At 40.7% G+C, this 20,894-nt stretch overlaps 1 protein-coding gene across 1 annotated transcript in view; it reads right to left on the bottom strand.

The window, feature by feature from the left end:
* Glut1 (Glucose transporter 1) overlaps positions 1 to 18,556 on the bottom strand; it is a 23,189-nt gene extending 4,633 nt beyond the window's left edge. Inside the window, 14 exon segments of the mRNA XM_017899525.1 lie at positions 2,413 to 2,442; positions 4,508 to 4,647; positions 4,831 to 5,034; positions 6,562 to 6,774; positions 6,927 to 7,158; positions 7,348 to 7,707; positions 7,917 to 8,077; positions 8,234 to 8,329; positions 8,854 to 8,964; positions 9,327 to 9,519; positions 13,939 to 14,470; positions 14,473 to 14,649; positions 16,540 to 16,886; positions 18,488 to 18,556. Coding sequence (XP_017755014.1) covers positions 2,413 to 2,442; positions 4,508 to 4,647; positions 4,831 to 5,034; positions 6,562 to 6,774; positions 6,927 to 7,158; positions 7,348 to 7,707; positions 7,917 to 8,077; positions 8,234 to 8,329; positions 8,854 to 8,964; positions 9,327 to 9,519; positions 13,939 to 14,470; positions 14,473 to 14,641 — 2,441 coding nt within the window. The 5' untranslated portion in view covers positions 14,642 to 14,649; positions 16,540 to 16,886; positions 18,488 to 18,556.
* Between the last annotated feature and the right edge of the window lie 2,338 nt (positions 18,557 to 20,894).

Raw genomic sequence — 20,894 nt, 5'->3', positions numbered from 1 at the left:
ATTTTTTTTTTTTTTTTTTTTTTTTTTTTTTTTTTTTATGGTTTGTCAGTAGCATGGGTATGGTTGGCAGTGGTGGCGTCAGATAGGACGGTCTCCTTGCTAGAGTTAGTGGCGAGCTCCTCTTCCCTGCAATATAATAATGTTACATGGCCAACGAGCCTCGAATCGTTTTTGTTTGTTCGATTTTCAGAGAGAAATCCTAATTTCGCACCGTACGTACAAGGAAGCTTTTTATTCTAAGAACGTACACACGCATTATGTATCTTAGTGTCGTGAGAATTAAAAAAAAAAAAAGAAAGAAAAAAAAAAAGGAAAAAAAAGGGGGTCGTTCGAGATTTTTAAACAGCGTATCCTCGTAATTTCGAGGAACACTCGCTTCGATTTATCACACGCAACGACATAGCAGCCTGATTAGCTGTCGTCTGACGATAAATCCGATACGAAGTAACCCATTTTGTACCGCAGAGACAAGTCGTGTTATCTACTACTACTACTTCCGTCTTGGGAATAATTCATAGAGTTCTCCAGCAGAGATGTGTTAAAGAAGCGAGAAAGAAACAAGAGTCTGTACTGTATCGAAGGATACGTACTTTGAGAACAAGTGATTCCTAATGTTGCAAAAATCAGTCTCCTTTTTTGAACTATAGAGACTGGTTTCTTCTCAATAGGAATCATCTCGATGGAAATTTTGTCAACGAGTTAGATATACAGCTTGCTCGAGATTTGACAACCGTAGTGTTATTAAATGTTAATGTTAAATGGCGTAATGGTACAAGCTGTATATATTTGTTACGATTGAAAGAACGGTGAACAATCGTGTGGGTGATGGTGAAATTCCTTCACGTTATGTCATTGACCCGTTACCATAATTTACCTAAGCAGTTTATAAATATAAATGGATATATGTATATGTATATATAATACTGATGATCACATAAATGCGTTTACTGACACAGTAAAAGTTAAACATACACAATCATAAATTGATAAGTAGCACTCATTCGATCATAAAAGACAAGAAGAAAATGGCTTTTCATACTAATTCTATGTCGTTTATCATCTAGCGTACGGCTGTTATAAACGAAGAAATTTAATAAAATTTCACTAAATCATAAGCAACCATAGATCGACTATCGATTAGAATTCATTCATATGTATATATGTATATGTATAAAAGCTGTTAACGATTCATCGAATGTTTCGGCAAAACCTTGTTTTAGCGTAATTCATAACAGAAACAAAGGGGACAAAAGTCAAAGAAAAAAGAAAAAAAAGAAAATAATTGCGTAGCTTGCGAGTTTATCAAGAGCTGCACTGATCAAACAAGGGAACGTGAACGCGAAATTGTTTCCACGTTTCACGTTAACATTTCCCTTCTTTCTCTTTTTTTTTTAAATTTTTTCTTTTACCAATTTTCAGTCTTTTTTTCTACTGCTTTTTGTTTTGCGCGAACGATGATAAGAGATTATGCAAAGCGGCTCTTGCTGCGTTTGCCTATCGAAGTAAAATATGTCTATATCACTTTGTATACAACTGAGAAATGATTTGTACGCCAAACAGTAATGTAAGCACTAACATGCAATCGCACAGTACAGCGCCATAAACTCGTGCCAACTATCGACATGAAAATTATTCCAAGACTGATCTGTCGTCGAACATTTATCGGGTATTGGTAGACTAAAGAGGAGCATGCTGTAAAACACAAGGCTCCAGGAGGGAATCAAGTAGTCGGGGCTGTTATGTATAGCAAACCTTACCAACAAGTCATTAGGAATTGCACTTTCTTTCGTTTCTTTTATTCTCACACGTGATCGCTAAAAGCATTTGGTATTAATCACATAATAGCCCTGAAGAACTATTAGAAACTGTGAAATGTATCTTCGCAAAAGAAAAACGAAAAATTACAATTTGTCGTAAACGAGTTATTCATGCAATCTATGTTTTTGTTCTCGCTTTTACGATTAATTAGCCTGACTGGTATAGCGCATGAGATGGAAACTCACATGAGCTGATAGTAAGTAAAGATGTTTCAACATGCCAGGCTGTTAGACCGAAGTTAATGGTAGTCATTTAAATAGGCAGGGGCAGGATTATTTTTCGCTTGCAGAAGCAATGATCGAGAGGATAAACTGAGCTCGAATTTCACGCACATTAAAAGTCTCACCTTCGTACAAATGAAAATTGTGTAACAAATATAATATAGATAACGTCTATAGGCGACTGTATTCGAATGGCTTGGCATAAATGAAAGATGTATAATAGATGATCGCTAAAAAATAATCCTTTCTTTAAAGACGACTAGTGGTGTCTTTAATAATCGATTTTCATGCAGTTAAATAATCTTTAGAAATTCATATATGGTATATTGTAACAAAGCCACCACAGTAACAGGGAATGTATTGTCTGACTCACCCATAAAGTCTGCTGTCCCGCAAGCTGCTCCTGCTCCAAATAACATAGAAAGCACAATTACGATATGTAGAACATAATTATTGTCATCGTAAAAAATACGGTAGTTTCAGAACTTAATGAATTTACCAGAACCATTAAATAACGATTTATTCAAATAATACATATACAATATGCTAAACAAATAAATATAATAATATCCATTTGGCCTTGGGAAATACGTAACAATAAGACTATAAAGCTTCAAGCTCAGTACGTTTTACAAATGAATATCCATAATAATTACGGAAATTTCAAATAAATCACAACCTGAAGGTAAAACAAACGATCGTAGCTTCGACCACGTTAAATCGGCTCGAATTGCTTTGACCACATTTTTCAACTTTTCAAACATCAGGGACAACGACAAGGAAACAACGAGAACGAAAGAAATCATTGGATAGATGATATTCATCGGCGAACAAAAATATCTATCAATAAAGAACACGCGAATCTACGAGAACGATGTTGTACCTTCTGTATATTACAAGAAAGACTTTGATCGGTGTAACGTCAATTGCCGAGAAAATTTTGTCGGCTATACTACTATATGATATGAACAATAAACTGTTACTATACAACCATGCGACAATCACCATGAACGTTTCATGATATCATACACATAATATAATCTCAAATATTTTCTGTTTACTCCCCTACGTTACGATACGGAATTAACTTCTCGTCTTATTTGCAATCGAATCTCGAAACTCTAATACATCTCAAACGACGGGTATTCGTGTATTCATTTTCGTAGCATTTAAATGGTAACGCTGTTCACGATCGAATGGTAATACGCGAAATTTAATCGAGTACTTCACGAAAATGTTATTTGACTTTCCCTGTGTATACTCCGGATACAATTCAGCGACGTGTAAGCACGCGTACGAGTCAATCGATACCGCTTCCAAGTTTTGTTTTCCTCGTAAATGTGAATTTTCTCATTTTTTTTTTGTTTTCTTTTCTTTTTTCTTTTTCTTTTATCACAGCTGAATTCGTAATGTAGCCTCGGTTAGGCGTCGATACACATACGGACGCGTAGAGTGGTCTTAGTGTCCTACCAAATTGACAGCGCGCCTCAATTATTTTCGTAAGGTTACGCAGTTTCAACGTCATGTTTTATCTAAGTAATGCATAAAAAGTAATAATTAGAGAAATTGTGCAACGATATGCTCGATATAATAATAACAACAACAATAATAATTAATGAAGTTCACAGTATTGTTGCGAAATTGTTGGTTAAAAGAAGCTCATACAGATCTTCGAGTGTACGATATAGCATAATACTGTGCAATATCATATGCGTGATTCGATTCATTTTAAGATAATTACTGCGCTCGTATTTTTCTCTTATCTTTCCTTTTTTTTTTCTTTTTCTTTTTCTTCTTTTTATCTTCGTCAACGAGTTTCGAACAAGCGTTTCGTGTTCGTTATGCTATCTACTCGATTAATCGTATACAATTATTTCATCTACTTTTCGCACGACGAACGTTTCTATGTATGTACGTATAAATATCGTATCGATTGCCGAATGTGAATTAAAGGCGTGCATTTCCTTTCCTTTTCCATTTTTGCGATATTTTTCTGTCTCTTTCTGTTAAATTCGAATAACAATTAAGAAGTCACCTGTTACGTACATAGTTGACGCTTCGTTTTAAGGTAGAGACGGGCGGATGCGTGGACGGATATGATAACAGTGTATCATGCATCGAATGCACAGAATACGAATCGTTCTCCGAGAGAAAACGAAATAATTCGTTCCGCGTTTATCGTTAACAGATCGACACGTGTAATAAAACATTGATACAAAGTCTTTTGTTGCTTAGATCTTGTTCACGCTTCGACAAGAAATCAAAATGAAAACGAAAAGAGGCAAAATGGAAACGAACAAGCCGTCTTCTGATAGAGCCATGGTACATACAGGATAATACTTATAATAGGTGTAAGAAAGATCGTTGAAAATTAGCGAAAAGAAAAAGGCTTGGAAACAGAAGATTATCTATCTAATGATTTGCTATACGTATTAGGAATGGTATTAAGTGGCTTATTTATTGCGTACCTGTCATTACCATGCCTGAATAAAGCTAGAATTTCTTCGAATGTTTTATTCTTGGTCTCAGGAACCTTCTTGTACGTGAAGATCCAGAAGATGGCTAGCAATGCACTGAATGGTAGGAACGTGTAGTTTTCAAGGCTAGTCTGTAACACACGAAAACAAGGGGTCAACGTAAAAATAGCAAATGTCAACCGTGTTCTCCCGCATGAAAGTGTCTTTTGTCTCCGTTTCAAGGTACAGAGAACCTTTGGAAAGAAAGAAAACCCGCGATCGCGAGTGAAATTTGCTTCTTTCGCATTCAAACATGGGAAAATTTGCAATCTTACCTTCATACTTGGAAAACCGATGCCAACCAAAAAATTAGCCATCCAATTGACAAGAACCGCGATAGACATGGCAGCAGGTCTAGGACCTTGCGAGAATAGTTCGGCTGTGATCATCCACGGGATGGAGCCAGGCCCGACAGCAAAGAATACCACGAAGCCGAGCGTGGACACGACCGATAGATAGGACATCCAGTCAATCATTTCCTGCACATAACCGAAAAACTCCTATCAGGCAGTAGAATCGTGTTCTTCTTTCCTGAGCAGCCGGAGGAGTCTCTCTCAGGAGAAAAAAATCGTAAGACCTACGGAACTCAACGAAGAGAACTGAATAATAAACGGCATGCAGTGTGCAGCTCAACCCTGTGTTTAAGGCGATGATGCGATTGCGACAATGCGTAACGTGCTCTGTTATTATGTACAGTAACATTTTCCTGTTCAAGCGTTCAAGCGATATGACTGGCCATTTTATACCTAAGGATTAATTAGGACACGTTGCTTCTAGACTTTGGAGAACATAAACGTGTGAGTAGTTACGCGCCAGACATACAAACGTTCACGCAATTTACCCGAGCAAGGTATACATACGCGAGGTATTATCGCGATAGATCGCGACGATCGCCGCGGAAAATTCCGGTGAACTGGATCTTCTAATTCTTCTCTACGACTTGTATTTTCTATTCCATATAGAAATAGTAACACGCGACAATAAGGTATAGCGTTGCGAAGGAAGCAATAAATAGTGCTACATGTTTAGCATTCAGAAATAAATTTATTTCGCGTCGTAAATCGGATGCAAAAGATACGAGATCGGAAAGTCGATAAATATTACTTTTGATCCAATTATGCGGAAAAGGGTGACAGGTTTGAGCCGGAATATAGACTAATAATAAAGGGCGTAAATGTCTCCTCCAGGCAGTCACGAAAGAGGCCGTTTGTGAAAAGGGGATGGGATAGGGTATGGATGGTGACAGGGTTTATAAGAAGCACAATTATTAAAGCCTAAGCAAATAAATGAAACTGCATGCATCTTAGGTATCTGACACATTTAGAATTTCCAAAAATATTGATTCTCACTTTGGATATGCTCACGTTTATATAAATATAAATAATAATGTTATTTTTGATCAAGAACTGTTAGTTATGTGTCAATACACTGAATATCGGTATTCTCTAAAATGCAAATGAATAATAACATGCAGGAGTTAGGATAGATCTTACAAGTTACATGAATGGTCGGGAGAAATTAAAATGAGTTCTCGAATGCATATTTATATACGTAAAGTGGTGATAATTCTCACTGTCGGTGCAGTGCTGCACTCCAGCTGTGAACAAAGTGTTAGATACACCTTTCGCCAAGGTGCATGAAGTGACAAAGCACAAAGAGAGACAGCTATATACAATCCACGTTCTCTGTGGCGTAATTAATGTCCTAAGAGATCTTGATTTTCATCGGTTTTCTACGTTCAACGAAACAATCTTTCTCGGTGATAAAAAAAACTTGGTTCTCTTTAGCTTTTAGCGAAAGCTGATAAGTACTTTCTACTTGATTTTTATCGCGCGAATAATTTAATTGCAAGATCCTATCATCGTTACACTGTTGCACGATTATACGCTTAGAATCTATAAGGTACGGACACTTCGAAATGACAGACGTTACACGTTTACTTGGTTAACATCGATATTACGGTACGTAGCATAGTTAAGCGAAAGACCCCCAAAATTTAAACTTACCTTTATAAGAAAAGAAATTGTGATGAATATTGAAAAGATAAACATGCCACCAAGACCGTATAAGTGCAGTGTACGTCTTCCTGTTCTATCCATAAGCGGGATGGATACTAACGTCATACAAACCATAATGGCACCTATGCCAATGGTTGCAAACTTGGCACTCTCCTCTGTCAAACCAGAACTAGTGAACAAATTTGTCGAATAGTAAAACACCTGAAACACACAGAGCAATTTCACGTGTTATTACATCCTCTTTCGCGAATGAATCGTGTTTCGGAAGTTAAACGGCACAAGTGCCCGAGCGAATTCGAACTTGGCGCATAGAGGCGATAATGTACACGAAATTTATGGGCTACGCTACTTACAGCGTTAATGCCTGAAAGCTGTTGGGAAAGTTGCATAACCACACCGATAACGAGAGGTGCTCTCAAAGTCGGGCTACATATGAGCTCTGTCATCGATATTCTAGACTCGGCTTGTTGAGCTCGTTCTTCGGCTCTCATTTCTTCGATGTCTTCTTCCACTTGGTTACTGGCCCTCAACCTCCTCAAAGCTTTACGGGCTTCTTCCTCCCACTGTTTGGTAATGAGCAAATATCTAGAGCAGAGGATCAAAAGAGAAAAGCTGTAATCGTCAGCGAGAAGAGAAGTAGCGGGAAGGACGATCGTTTAAAATGAACGAATTACTACTACTGTGAAACTCTAAGTAGCTACTCTCTACCGATAGAAGAGCCTTAGCGATAAGTTGGAAAGATTTTTCTTTATACCACACGATTGGTGTCGCTACCTTGGAGATTCGGGACAAACTGGAAGCAGCAATAACTGTAGAATGGCAGGGCAGATAGCGAGCCCTAAGAGAACTGGCCAACCCTCGTTTGTTCCAAGGATTTGCTCGATGCCCAGCACCTGGGAGACCAGGAGGCCCACCGTAACAGCGAGCTGGTTCACCGTGCCTAGGCCGCCTCTCAGGTTCAGTGGTGCTATCTCCGATATGTACATGGGAACCAGCGAGGTGTTTAAGCCACAATTGACACCGATGATGAACCGTCCAAAGAATAACATTTCGTACGAGTGAGCAATCTTTGTACAACCCATCAGGCACGCCCCCACGATGCCCAGCACGTTGTTTAGCAGTAAGCCCCCCTTTCTGTGTGCCAATGGAAAGAAAAAAGAAACATGAGCGGTCAAACATAATCGATCGGATCACCTGATTACCTGATCATGCTATACGTTTGCACGATGCGAACTTTAATATCGATAGGTACTGTTTACGCGCTATATCGATGAATACGTCTGGCGCGTAGGAAGCCCCAGCGAAATTACTCGCAAATGAAATTGCAAAAGTGTGGTACAAACCTGCCAAATCTGTTGGCAATTATCCCTCCGCTAAAACCACCTAGCATACCACCAATCGCAAATATGCTTACGGCCACGGAATACAATTTCTTCACGGAATCGTCTGAAATGTCTTCTCCATATCTATCCTTGTACACGTCTTTCATAAAATTTTCAATATTCTGAAACGAATAAACCACGTATCGGATAAATGTTTTTGCCATATAAAATCCATTTATTTAGCCTAACTTAAGTATTTGCAAACGAGCTATTCTCTAATTAAGAAGATATTCTGACGGAAACGTATATTTCTTCATTTTTTTAAAAAACCAACATACCACTTCCGGCGCATTAATAACTCCAGTATTGTATCCAAACTGCAACATTCCTAAAACTGCTGCCAGTATTGCATACGACAGGAAAAGTGTTAGCCCCTGAAAGTATCGAATAGATTATTGAATATCGGATGATATGAAAAGTGAAACAAATATTTGTTTGAACGAAAATTGAAAAAACAATAGCTGCCTGAAATAAAATAATCAATGGGCGCGTGTTCTACTGAAAATAAAATCATATAACAGGCGAATGAGGCAGAAACGACGATGAAGGGTGAAATAAAACTACGCCGAACAATATCATAATGATTTATTAAAAAACACTTCGTCAGCTATATAAATCATACGCTAGAACAAATGGTCATCGTGCACAGGTACAACGAGATGCATAAAACAAAACCAAAACGGAACAACTGTAACACGATATTTACATCACGCAAGAAATCAAATACAATTATGATGATGATAACGATGATGACGGCGGTGATGATGATGATGCTGATGATGATAGTTTATACAAATAAACAGTCATTCAAAGCAATACCGAGCTTCTCTCGGTACGTAAAATAAAATAGCACACCGAAAAAATAAGAATTTTTCTGATCGTAGAGATCAAGTGTCACCTGCTCCAAAAGTCTAAGTTTCCGTCGATGAGAATGTTCTTCTAATCGATCCACGTATTCTCGTAATTCCTCTATTTCTTCTTTCACCTGCTGTACCGTATCTAGTTCATGCTGCGTAACACATTAGGAAATACGATTTAGAAAGTTTTAACCTCAACATGTCGATACGCTAGAACGATTTAAGAGAAAACATCCTTTTTCGAGAGAAAAATTCATTTTTAAGGGAAACGTGACATATTCACCGAGCGAATAACATTCAAAGTGGAAAAATGACCAATTCCTTCCTTTTTCTTTTCTCGCGCGCTTTTTCTCGACATAGTTTTCTTCCTTTTTTTTCGTTTTTTTACATTTGCTTTTCATTTTTTCACGACTACGCTAGAAAAGTCGACGGGCATTCGCGGTGTTCGAGCTCTAATTAAGAGATTTCAGGGCATGGAAGCGACTCGATAGCGTTGAACGAAGATCGACAGTACCTTGATCGCGACCATGTCCCGTTTGACCTCGCTGACCTCGCTCTGGCAAGACTCTACGCTCTTGGTGAGTTCCTGCAGCTGCGTGCGGATCTCGCAGAGGGCGACGGTGGTCTCCAGCTGGCGGTCACCCCGCTGCAGCTCGTCCAGCTTGGCACTCAAGTTCATACTCATAACGCTGACCTGTTTCTGCAGACTGCCCACACACACATACCCTCACGTGAATCTCGCTGGCTCGCCCGGGAAAACAAATCGACATTGTCGAGCACATTGACACACTAGACACGATCAAGGCTAACTATGCCTAGTCCCCTAAACAGAAGTCCAACTACCTCCGCGCGAAAACTGCCGAGCCTTCAGTAGCGTACGCTTACTGCACCGGGGTGTGTTCGCTCTTTCGCTCACATTTCGTTTTATCTCTATCTACTATTTTTTTTTTTCTTTTTTCTTTGTCTTTAATCTACGTACGCGAGAAGACAATGTGATACCGATCACGATGGGAAAAAAGATATTACACAATCGGCGTATCGTGTACACCATGTTCTTCTCTCGTGCTTTAAATCTCAGCGAGCCAGCGGTAGCTCGGCAGCTAAGGAAACGTTGGGTATACGAGTAGCGTGTAAACAGAGATATACAGACACATATATATGTATTATATATATATCATATTCTGTCTATGTATATACGAACATAGAAATATATTAAATTGAAAAATAGCACAACGTACAAACGCCACTAAAAGCACGTCTAAACTGTGTGTGGGTGAGTGTCAAGGTGAGAAACACTACGGTGATATATATATATTTAAATATATATATATATTATATATATATACATAGTTGTTAGAGCTGTGCACATTAGATGGAAGTTTGTGAAGGTGAGAGATGAAAACTATAGTCCCCGTTAGTGTAAAAACGCCCCGCGAGTTTTGAACAATCGATCGAATTTTGCAACGAAAAACATTTCATCCTTTGGTCCTAGTATTACTTTATTTATTTATTTATCTACATTTTTTCTTTTTTTTTTTTTTTTTTCTTTTTTTTTTTTTTTTTTTTTTTTTTTTTTTTTTTTTTTTTTTTTTTTTTTTTTTTTTTTTTTTTTTTTTTTACATTTTTTCTTTTTTTTTTTTTTTTTTGCTTTTTTTGCTTTTTTTCGTTTTTCTGTTCTTTTCAATATCACGACCGTTTTCCCCATAAACACGCGAGAGCTTCGGCACACGCGAAGCGTGATCTCTACTGACACGATGCGGGAATGTGCAAGTGGGTAAAAAATATGATTCAATGCACGGTTTCATCGTTTGAACGTTGCATGTAGACATGAATAAATAATATACGCATAGATCATGATGAACGAATCAGAAATCTCTCGATCGAAGGAGATTTAGCAAACTTATCGATCGATGTGCACAGCCAAGCAGAAAGGTGGTTTTAATCGGGGAAGAAAACCAAAGAGGAAAACGAAAAATAGAGCGAGAAAGACAGAAAAAGAAATCAAGAGACAGAGAAAGAAAGTGAGAGAAAGAAAGAAAGAGAGAGAGAGAAAGTGAGTGTATGTATGTGTGTGTGTCTGTGTGTCTGTGAGTATGTGACAGAGTGAAAAAAGAGAGAAAATTTACGCAAGGCACGTCGAGTGACAGGTGAATAGTGAAAAATGAATGAACACATGAGCCGTAGTGGAAGGAGAGAAAGAGAGAGAGAGAGAGAGAGAGAGAGAGAGAGAGAGAGAGGGGGGGGGGACGTATGACCCGCGTGATAAATCGAAAACTTAATAAAAGAGAAAGAAAGAAACTCGTATAGGAATGATCAAAAGGTACACGGAGATAATAAAGAAGAGGGATCGAAAAATAAATGATAAATAGATAAGTAAATAGACAGATAGAAAGAGATAGAGAAAGAAAGAGCAGTGATGATGTTGCCATGTACCTGGGAGGTAGGGAGACCATGGCTGTGTTCCGAAACTACAGTAGCCTCTATGCCTCCCCACTCACTCCTCTTGATTCAGTATTTCGTCTTATTCTCACAGATCTATTTGTTCTTTGCTTTGTTCACGACATATGTACGTACGTTGGATTATCCACCAAATCCAATCAATTGACTCTGAACGATTGCACAGCTTGTTGTCAAGTGGGTCCACAACCAAAGGTGGAGGGGTAACGTGTGGCGGGGGGTTTAAAGGCCGACGACGCCCGCCCCTGCCTCTTATCTCACTCACTCTGTAAAACTTTACCTAGTTTGGAAACACAGTCGTGGTTCAGTCAAAATCATGTCATATAATGGTATATTCGCTCGAATTAGTCACGTGACGTCCGATTCTCCTAAAGGACGGGTTCGTCACGTGTGAAGACATTTCGTCTTTCTTTTCTAAATTTTATTTTTATTTTATTACTTTTTTTTTTTTTTTTTTTTTTTTTCATTTTTCATTCTTTTCCTCGCGCATCGTCATGCGACGCGCCGCCAGCTTACTCACCCCTGCCTAGTCGCCCGCGTCCACAAGCGAGCTTGCAATTTGAATGGGCCCATCACTTTATATATGCGGAACGATCGATCGGCAAAATAATTGACAAAAATTAGCATGATCTCATGATAGTGATAAATAACAGGAGGCACGCACACAAATAAGTCACAATTGGTGGCACATCGATGTAACGATATATGAGTGTATCGATTAGAACGATGCCAAGGAAATGATCGTATCTGGCGCCGTTATGGGAAACACACACGTCGTACACGTATCTGCGTCCTAGCACGGACGAAAATTCAGTTGGTTTTCACGTGAATTCCATTATAGTGCTCCAAACAACAACCATCGTGTTTAGACAATGATCGGTGAGAAACGCTCGTATACTATGCCGTGCGTGTGATTCACAAACTATTCGCGTTTGCCGGTGCATTCGCTTGCTACCCCCGTTTTCCTTTGTCCCGTTTCGATATTCTCCGTTATCGTTTCGGTGCTGTTTGCGCACTTATTTGTGTACCTGACTTCGAGAAAAGTGACATGACATCGAATGGAATATGAGCAATAAGTGGTAAGCCTGCGAGCGCCGCAGCCAAAAGAGTTCATGTAAAACCGTATAACAACGTATCATCGGTGTCTCGATATTACTGTTTATGACCAAGGGTGTGTAGTATGTACAAGAATAGGACTAGAGCGAGTGTGATTTATGTATAAATGATAAATGGCACGGCACAAAGCCTTGCATTGCATTCTCTGATACATAAAGAGTCTATGTAAAATGATAAGCAGGGAAAACGTCTGTTTCTTTTTTTTTTATTTCATTTTATTATTATTTTTTTTTTTCATTTTAGATTCGTTTGCCTCTTTTTTACTTTCTTTTTACTTTTTCTCTTTCTTTTCTACTTCTACTTCGTTTTTTTCATTTTATTTTTTCTCTCCGTTCAATTGTAACTCAGGTGAACGAGGCACCGCCACTTAGGCCGGGAATTACCTGGATGCGTTTAGAGAACATCGCAAGATTGTCAGACATTGAAAAGAACAATGTCGGTGGAAAAGGTTCGTTGGATAGTAATTCTTGTCTACGAGAGAGTTTATGATCGATAAGTAAGTGCTATCGATTTGGGTACTTCAGGGCGAATAATAGAGAGCGAGAAGTGTTCTCTTAATTGGTATGCAAGTCTTAAGAGCTTATATACGTTGTTCTACTGAACTGCCGTGGCACTAAGCTAAAGTTACTTCGAAAGACTTTTATTCGAAAAGAAAAGGAATGATATTTGAAAAATTGTCAAAGTTCGATTAACTACGGTCGGAACGAGTTAAAACGCAGGATCGCTAAAGAGTAATTATGCTACGTTTTAATCGCTGAAGAAACAAACAACAGATCGTTACATAATAATAATAATTCTATAGAAGAGCCTAGAGAGAGAGAGAAAGAGAGAGAGAAAGAGAGAGAGAGAGAGAGAGAGATCACTACGGAATATTAATACAGGATCCTAAGAAGAGAGGCGCTAAACTATGAAGTCGGACATAAAAATGTTTCGAGACATTCGTCGCCCGCAGGATTCGCCAAGATTAAAAGTTCACGATCGAATTTAACGACATGAAACATGTACCACTTTCTCGTAACGTAAACGAACGTGTCTTTTCGCGAATCGAATGGATCTCTTCGATCTCTGATTTCGTAACGGGGGCGAAAAAGGAAAAATCCTCCACGTAGTTCGTACACGTAAAAATTCGATGTATATATGTGTAGAGAGAAAGAGAGAGAGAGAGAAAAAAAAAGAAAAAAAGAAACTCAAACGAATCGATAAATCTAGCTTGAAGAAACGAATGGGCTGGAAAACGGTAACATCCAAACAATCCAGATAATTCTCAGAGATGTCGGTGGCGACGCCCATGTGACAACGTCTTCGGCAAATTATTTGTATTCGTGTATCATTTATTCTGAAACGTAAACTCTCCCTTTCCGTGGTAGCAGTGTCGCTCGAGGTCCGAACTCTGATCGCGAAGCTCGTACACTAATAGTACGTCGTATATATAACAGAGCCGCGTTATTGCGATAATATCGATCCAAAAGACGCGTGGAGGTGTTTCACAGAAAACGTTAAGGTATATAGTATAAGAGAGAGGTATGTATCGTGGGTACGTCGGGGAAACGTACCTTACAAGCAACTCCCGTAGAGTGGCTTCATCGTCCTCCTGTACCTCTTCCTGCGTCTCATTACTGAACGAGCCGCGGCTTGGGTGATGATGCTGGTGATGCCTGCCGGTCGGCCTACCGGTGCTGCCGGCTGGATATTGTCCGTGCAGCCCGTGATGATGATGGTGATAGTGACCGGTGTTGGTGGAGGCCGAGTGCAAATAGCGGGCGACGGTGCTGGTTGGACGCCCCCTGGTCAGCTTGAGGCCGGTGACAGGAGGCGGCAGTACGGCGCCTGTACCGGACTCCACGTAACTTCTGCGTGAGGCATACTGCTCCTCCTCCACCCTGATGATGTCCTGACGTCCGCTCGATGGCCGATCGGCCGATCTGCTGCGCGATCTCGCGCTAGTTCCCACACTTTTGCTACTTTTGCGTCCGCCCGTGCCGGCGTTGCTGCTGGCGGCGTTTTTCTCGCTTCCTTTACTTTGCCTCCACCAGCTGCTACCGCCGACCTGTGCACCGAAATCGAGCCTCCCTCTCTTTCCTCCCCCTCCTCGTCCTCCTCCTCCCCGACGGCGGCACCAGCCGGCCCTGGTTCCGTATCCTGGGACCCCGAAAGGCCCGAGATCTCTTCGTAGAGGCACTCCGAATCCGGGTCCGTCGACACTGCCGCGCTCTGCCACAACTGGTTTATTGGCTTGAAGCCGCGTGAATCGGCCATCGTTTGAGCTACACGCCAGGACACAGACACAGAGAGAAGAATTTATACAACATCGACATCATCGTCCCCTTCAACGTCTTCCTCGGCTGTGTTGACTAAAGACCACCCGATGCTGCTTTTCCGAGGAATACTAAGAGCAACGAGCGATAAAATTTCTTTTTTGTTTTGTCGTTTCTCGTTCGTTGTGGTTTCGTTCATGTGTTTGCGTTATTTTATGTATTCTAGATTGATTGATAAGCTTCGTCTAGAGTTTGCACAGCAGCGATTTATGGTGCGTTTGACGTGTTATTATCGTTTTTACATTTTTTTTTTTTTCTTTTTTTCGGGCGAATTTTTTGAAAACGAATATCTTTGCTATCGCATCGTATAGAGAACCATATGCGATATCACAGTGGAAGTAGATTTTCATTTTTCTTTGCATATTTCTTTTCTCCGTTTATTTTTCTTTTTTTTTTTTGCTTTTTACTATGTGGCACGCCACATTACAAGCGTGGATACGAGTGCGCAAGTGGTAATGTCATTCAGCCACGCAGGAAGCGGATTCGAACAAAAATTATGTAACAACAAGAAGAAAAAGAACAAAGAAAACGTCTGATCGAGAATAGGAAAAGCGACGGTGAACGTGTTACGCGTGATCCCACGTTACCGTGTTCCCTGACGATCCAGCTTTAACGTGCAGTCAGACCCACGTAGGAGTCCATAACTGTTCATTGCAAATTAATCAGAACGATTCTCGTGTCAATTCGCTGAAAGTCTGACAGCAGCCAGAACGGGGAGGCACGTTGATTAATTCACGCAAAGTTGCCCATAGGTTATGGGCGCGCAAAGCTAAGCCCGAGCAACTTCCCTGACAACGAACTTTCGCCCGAAAGTACAGCCGTAGATAGAGAAACGAAACTCGAATGCGAAGAATCGACCGATGCTTTCGAACCAACCCCACACTGATACGTACTTTTCAAAACGCAACTCGGATAGAAACGAAATTCTACTCGTGGTATTCCACGATGACTTTCGAACGGTCGATACCGACGAAACGAAGCTTATGAATTTCCATTCCAGCCGATGTACGCGTGAAATTGGAAACGATGAGGCAGTTACTGCAAGATCGTGCTGCAGTAATTAAGCTGTGGCTTCGTGCATGCATCGGCTCGTCTCCCGGCGACGATTAAAGTACCACAGTAACGAGCATTATTAATATCGTTCGGTGTCATTAAGCAAATTCGAGTTCGCGTCCAATGCGGAATTCCACATCTGAAATAACACGGTTCGTCTGGCCAAATGAGTTTTCCCGTTCTCTGTTCTTTACGACTATAGCGATTCGAGAATGATTTACATAAATCGAACGACGAAAAAGTATCGTGACTGAATGGCAGGACCGAAACGAACCTCGACAGTATCGATTTCTTCTTTTCTCTCTCCCTTCTTAATCGCTCGACAGACGTGCACGCCGTTTCCAGTATCGAGAATCATTCTGTATAATTCGTTGTTCGTAAAACATAAGGGTAAAAATATGAATAAGTGAACACAGAATCGATGATCGAAAATCGTGCACTGCACTTCGAAGCGTTTAGTGATACAGAAGCGAAAGAAATTGTGTACGTAGCCGCGAGAGAGGTATGCCATCATATCCTCGTATTCTATCCTGCTACAACGATTACGGAATCATTGAGCCGCGATCTCATCTCGATCAATTAACACCGTAATCTCGTAACAAGTAATCTGGTAATCTCGAGAAGTATGTAGGTACAGGTATATCCGGTAATTACGAAACAATTAGCTGACTATTAAATATTACTGCCGGTAAATTGGCAAGCGCTTACGTGCACGAACTATGAACAATGATGTGTTTCTTTCATCTCATTTATTTTTTTCTTTCTCTGCTTAAATTCTCGACTCACCTTAAAGAATTCGCAAGCCATCGTGCTCGACGATGATATTATCACGCCACGACGTTTCTCGTGTCCCGATTTCTCGAGCCGCGAGACCACTCGCCACTCGGGGTTCCTGCAATTTGGCAGAGACAATGGCCGTTTCTGTAACGGGTCGACTAACGTTCGACCACGTGACCAGAAGGGTGGAGAAGGTAAAACGCGCGAACGATACGGACGTAAACGAAGGAACGAGTGGAATTTCCACCGCGATACGATCACTGACGTATCACGAGTTCCGAGGAGCCACGTCCTTCCTCTGATCGTGTGGATACTTTCCGACTCACTGTAAGACGACGGTATTACACTAGGTCAACCTGTGGAAACAGAGAAAAAAAGACTCGAGTTAGAAAAATTCTTATATCGTAACGTACAATTACGTTATAAAAGGCTTAAGTGTTATAAAGATATATCCGTGACAACGTATCGTAAAAGGAAACCGTACGACGGGATTACGGAATTTAATTCGTGCTTCGAGCGTTGTAACGAAACAGACAAATTGCCCTCGGGTGTACGCTGTCGACGTACATCGCTGCTATCTGATACGGAATAATTGGTATTTAAGTCCTGCTTATTCGTCAAACTATCTTACATTAAAGTTGCGCAATGCCCCTCTCGGTTCACCTGACCGATTTCAACGGCGCGAAAAGAAAATCGTTCGTCGTTTCTAGGACGAAAGAAAATGAGAAAAAAAGACAAAGAGAGAAAAATGAAAAGAAAAAAGATTGAAATTGGGGAGGGTGGATAGAGAGGAAGACGTAGCAAAAAAATAAGGGAAAAAGCAAGACGAACCATTTAACTGACGATAATTATTCCCCTTTAATCGACCACGGTTTTTGTAACGTCCGTTCGTTGCTGGTATACGAATGAAAAGAATGCGAGTGGTGAAATTGCCTGAATGCCGGGGAAAGGATGGCACGCTCGTTGTAGAAACCGTGAATGCGTCTTTGTACAAAGGCGGTCGTAAACACGGCCGAGTAATGTATAATTACAGACTGCAAGTGTAATTTCCAATATGACCTTGCTTGGCGACTCGAGGCATCGAGTCGGAATTCTTACGGCACGTCGTCCTAGAACTCGATCGTTCCGTAGCGTTCCGTAGCGTTCCGTAACGTTTCGTGACGTTCCGTGACGTTCCGCGAAATCAACTCGACGAAAATTTGTAACGAACGCGCGTGGAACGCGTTTCATGTCCGGTAAACGGAATGGCACTATGTATTTCTCGTGGCGCTTTAACTGACAACAATGTTGAATGCGGCTGCGAATTTCCTCGAACGTTACCGTAGCTATATCGTTCGTTACTTGACAAAAGTTTCTTTCGAAGAGATAAACAAAAACAAACGTATCGATTTAATACGTCATACGCATAATACGTTACGAATACATTTCGACGCAGGTTCGATTTGATCGATGTATCGACTTTCACAGACACGAACACCAAGATTTACGTATTATAGGTCGAATTATCAACGATAAGTATAAAAATAGTCCGAAGAACGTAAACAAAGTAACGACAGAATAATTAAAAGATGAAGCAGGGACGCGTTCGATTTTCCACTCGCTTAGGATCGATATTTACACATATGTAAGTATACACGAGCACGTAGAAACGCAACAATAACGGATGCACGGTAAAACGACTCTGAATGAAAGGTCACTGAAATCCTTTAACTTTCCCTCTCCGTGTTGTCGTAGATAATTACTGTGTCAAAATCGATGGCCTTTCGAACGATGACAGCGATCTCGAATACCGTACTTTCATCGACTGCAACTTTCCAGTCGCTCACCTTGCGTCGAAAATATGAACTGTATCTAGTTGCGACCACTGGCATTGCGATCGGTAACATTTACCAACGTTCGAGGCGTATTACCCGCCGTTCACGAAATATTAAAGAGAAGGAGGACAAATCGAACGTACCGGCTTATATCTCGTGACGAGAAGCGAAAGGAAACGACACTACCAGTCGACGAGTCTCGTGCTACTAACGCGTGGGTACACTCTGTGTTTCGCGTCGAAGATTAAGCGAAATCCAAAGACTTTCCCCCTTCTCTGTGCTCGTTTCACAGTCTGATCGTGTTCGTTCGCCGTCCTTGTTCCATCCCACGACCAAATCTGTCCGTCATTGTTCCCAGCCTGTTACGTATCCGTCCTGCTGTCCGGTTTTCCAACGAGTCTTACGAGTTCCTTGTGTTATTTCTTTTCCGACGTATACCTCGACTGTCCCCGTCTACCGTGAAAGATTAAACACACAGCGACACCAGACTCAGTATACGAAACTCGTGGATTTTCCTTTCTTCTTTTCGACGCTTCTTTTTCCAGCGTGTCGTCTGTCGCGAGAGATCGATAGATCCTGGTTGAACGAAGAAATACAGAGTTTGCCGAGTTTCTTGTGTTCTCCGGTTCTTTCGAAATGGCTGTTTTCCTCGTGTGTATCCGCCTTGTAAAAAGTTTGATGCGAAATGGAGAACGATGTCGCGAGATATTTTTCACCGTCGAACGAAATGCGGAATTTATCGGTACTAAAGGTAACGTATCGTGCGTCAGTAGACACGTGTATGGAGTTACATAAATTTATGGCTGTTACCCGATAATAACGCGTTTTTGCACGCTGGATCATGAAAATAATACAGAAATTTCTTCGCCCCTATTTTATTTCTTTTTCGTGTGCTTCGAGCTTGTTTTTTTAGGTGTAAGAGGCCGTGGCAACAGATAACGGGAAAATGAATCAAACGAAAGGAATGCAAGAGATAACATTATCATTATTCACATATGCCCATTGTATTCGAGCAATTGAGTAAACAGTGGAACGAAAATAAAGTAAATCGTACGAGTGCCAAGCGCAGATTAGTCAACGGATGTAACTCAAAGTTTGGGAATATTACTCACTCCTAAAAGCATCCTTTAGTTCCACGTTTGAATTTGAACCTCGAAAGGTATATTGAATTTCTTTTTAAACGAAAAACATTATCTTAACAAAGTAGCACTGGACTAATGTACACCGCTGTATTTCTCAATCTGTCAATCATTGTAGTTAACCTTTCACTGTTTGATATCGAAATTGGATTCAACGTTCGATTTCTTTCGAACAACTTCTGGGTGTAGTTGTATCCAGTATAAACCAGTTGTGACGAAATGTCGAATGCTCCATGGACCATAAAAATTATACTTGACTCTCGATGTTAACACGACTGTCACGCATCGAAATAATTCGAACCACTTTATTTTATACTTTCTAAACAATATTTATTTTCCTAATTTCGGCACTCACGGCTCTCCTTTTTTCAGAAAGAAACTCAACCGTGCTATCTCGTAGTTGACTTCTCGAAATAAAAATTTAAATTGTATCTGCCACAGAAAGGCTCGCAGAAGGCGACAAACAAAGCACTATTCTTCAACGTAATAATACACACCTGCATATACAAGTGACTTAGTAATTATTCCTAAGGAAAGTATCGCGACGTTTAAATTTATCGCGTTTCACGCGAAAGTCGCCTGCCTAAATGACAAAGTAACAACTAGAAAAGTATGTAGACAGTAAAATGTACCGGGTGAAACTCGCTAGCGACTGGCCCCAACGTAGTAACACAGAGTTCTACGGTTAAAAAGCATATAATCGACTGAAAGTTGCGTTAATATTTTCAAACAAGCTTGGTTGTTAAACGCTTTCGAAGAGTAACAGGTGCACAACCTACATTCCCGGCATTTGTGCTGCGCTGGCCTTCAGAAATCTCTGTCGGAACAGATTCGTCGACGATGAAAATGATTAACAACGTCGGTACGAGACGCTGCTTACGTGCACGCATCCCTGCGGCATCGATATCGTGGAATAAAAATGAATTCCATGTCACTTCTCGACGGTATTCAACGATATCGGCTTTAAAGTCGAGGTCAAGCTGAGATTACTGGAAAAACTAGACCGATCCTGCGAAAAATATCGGCGATATCTGACTTTCGAGATGACACATATACGTCTCCGGATGCTCGTGATTTAAACGGATCAATGAGATGCGCTCCCGCGAAACGCTAGAGGCCTTTTCTCGTTTCTGCACCATAGAGCGTCGGCATTGCGATGAAGACGACGCGAGGATGCATTTAGGATTGGCACATCGCCAACAGGTCCTTCGGGAAATACATATTATCCGTTTTAGCTATACACGTATACACAGGTATATAGGTATGTCCGTATACGTAATATCGTCGACGCGATATACGCAAATCCTGAAACGTTAAGCCGTTTCGCTTTGCGTTCACCGTGACCGATCTACGGTTTGCCGAGAGATGTGTACCAGGTATATGCATTTCGGTTGATTCCCGTGGAAGCTAC

The sequence above is a fragment of the Eufriesea mexicana genome, unplaced genomic scaffold (genome assembly GCF_001483705.2).
Source record: "Eufriesea mexicana isolate 0111107269 unplaced genomic scaffold, ASM148370v2 scaffold944, whole genome shotgun sequence".
In the NCBI taxonomy this organism is placed as follows: domain Eukaryota; kingdom Metazoa; phylum Arthropoda; class Insecta; order Hymenoptera; family Apidae; genus Eufriesea; species Eufriesea mexicana.
The sequence above is the reverse complement of the archived record's forward strand: the minus strand, read 5'-3'. Positions and strand labels throughout refer to the sequence as shown.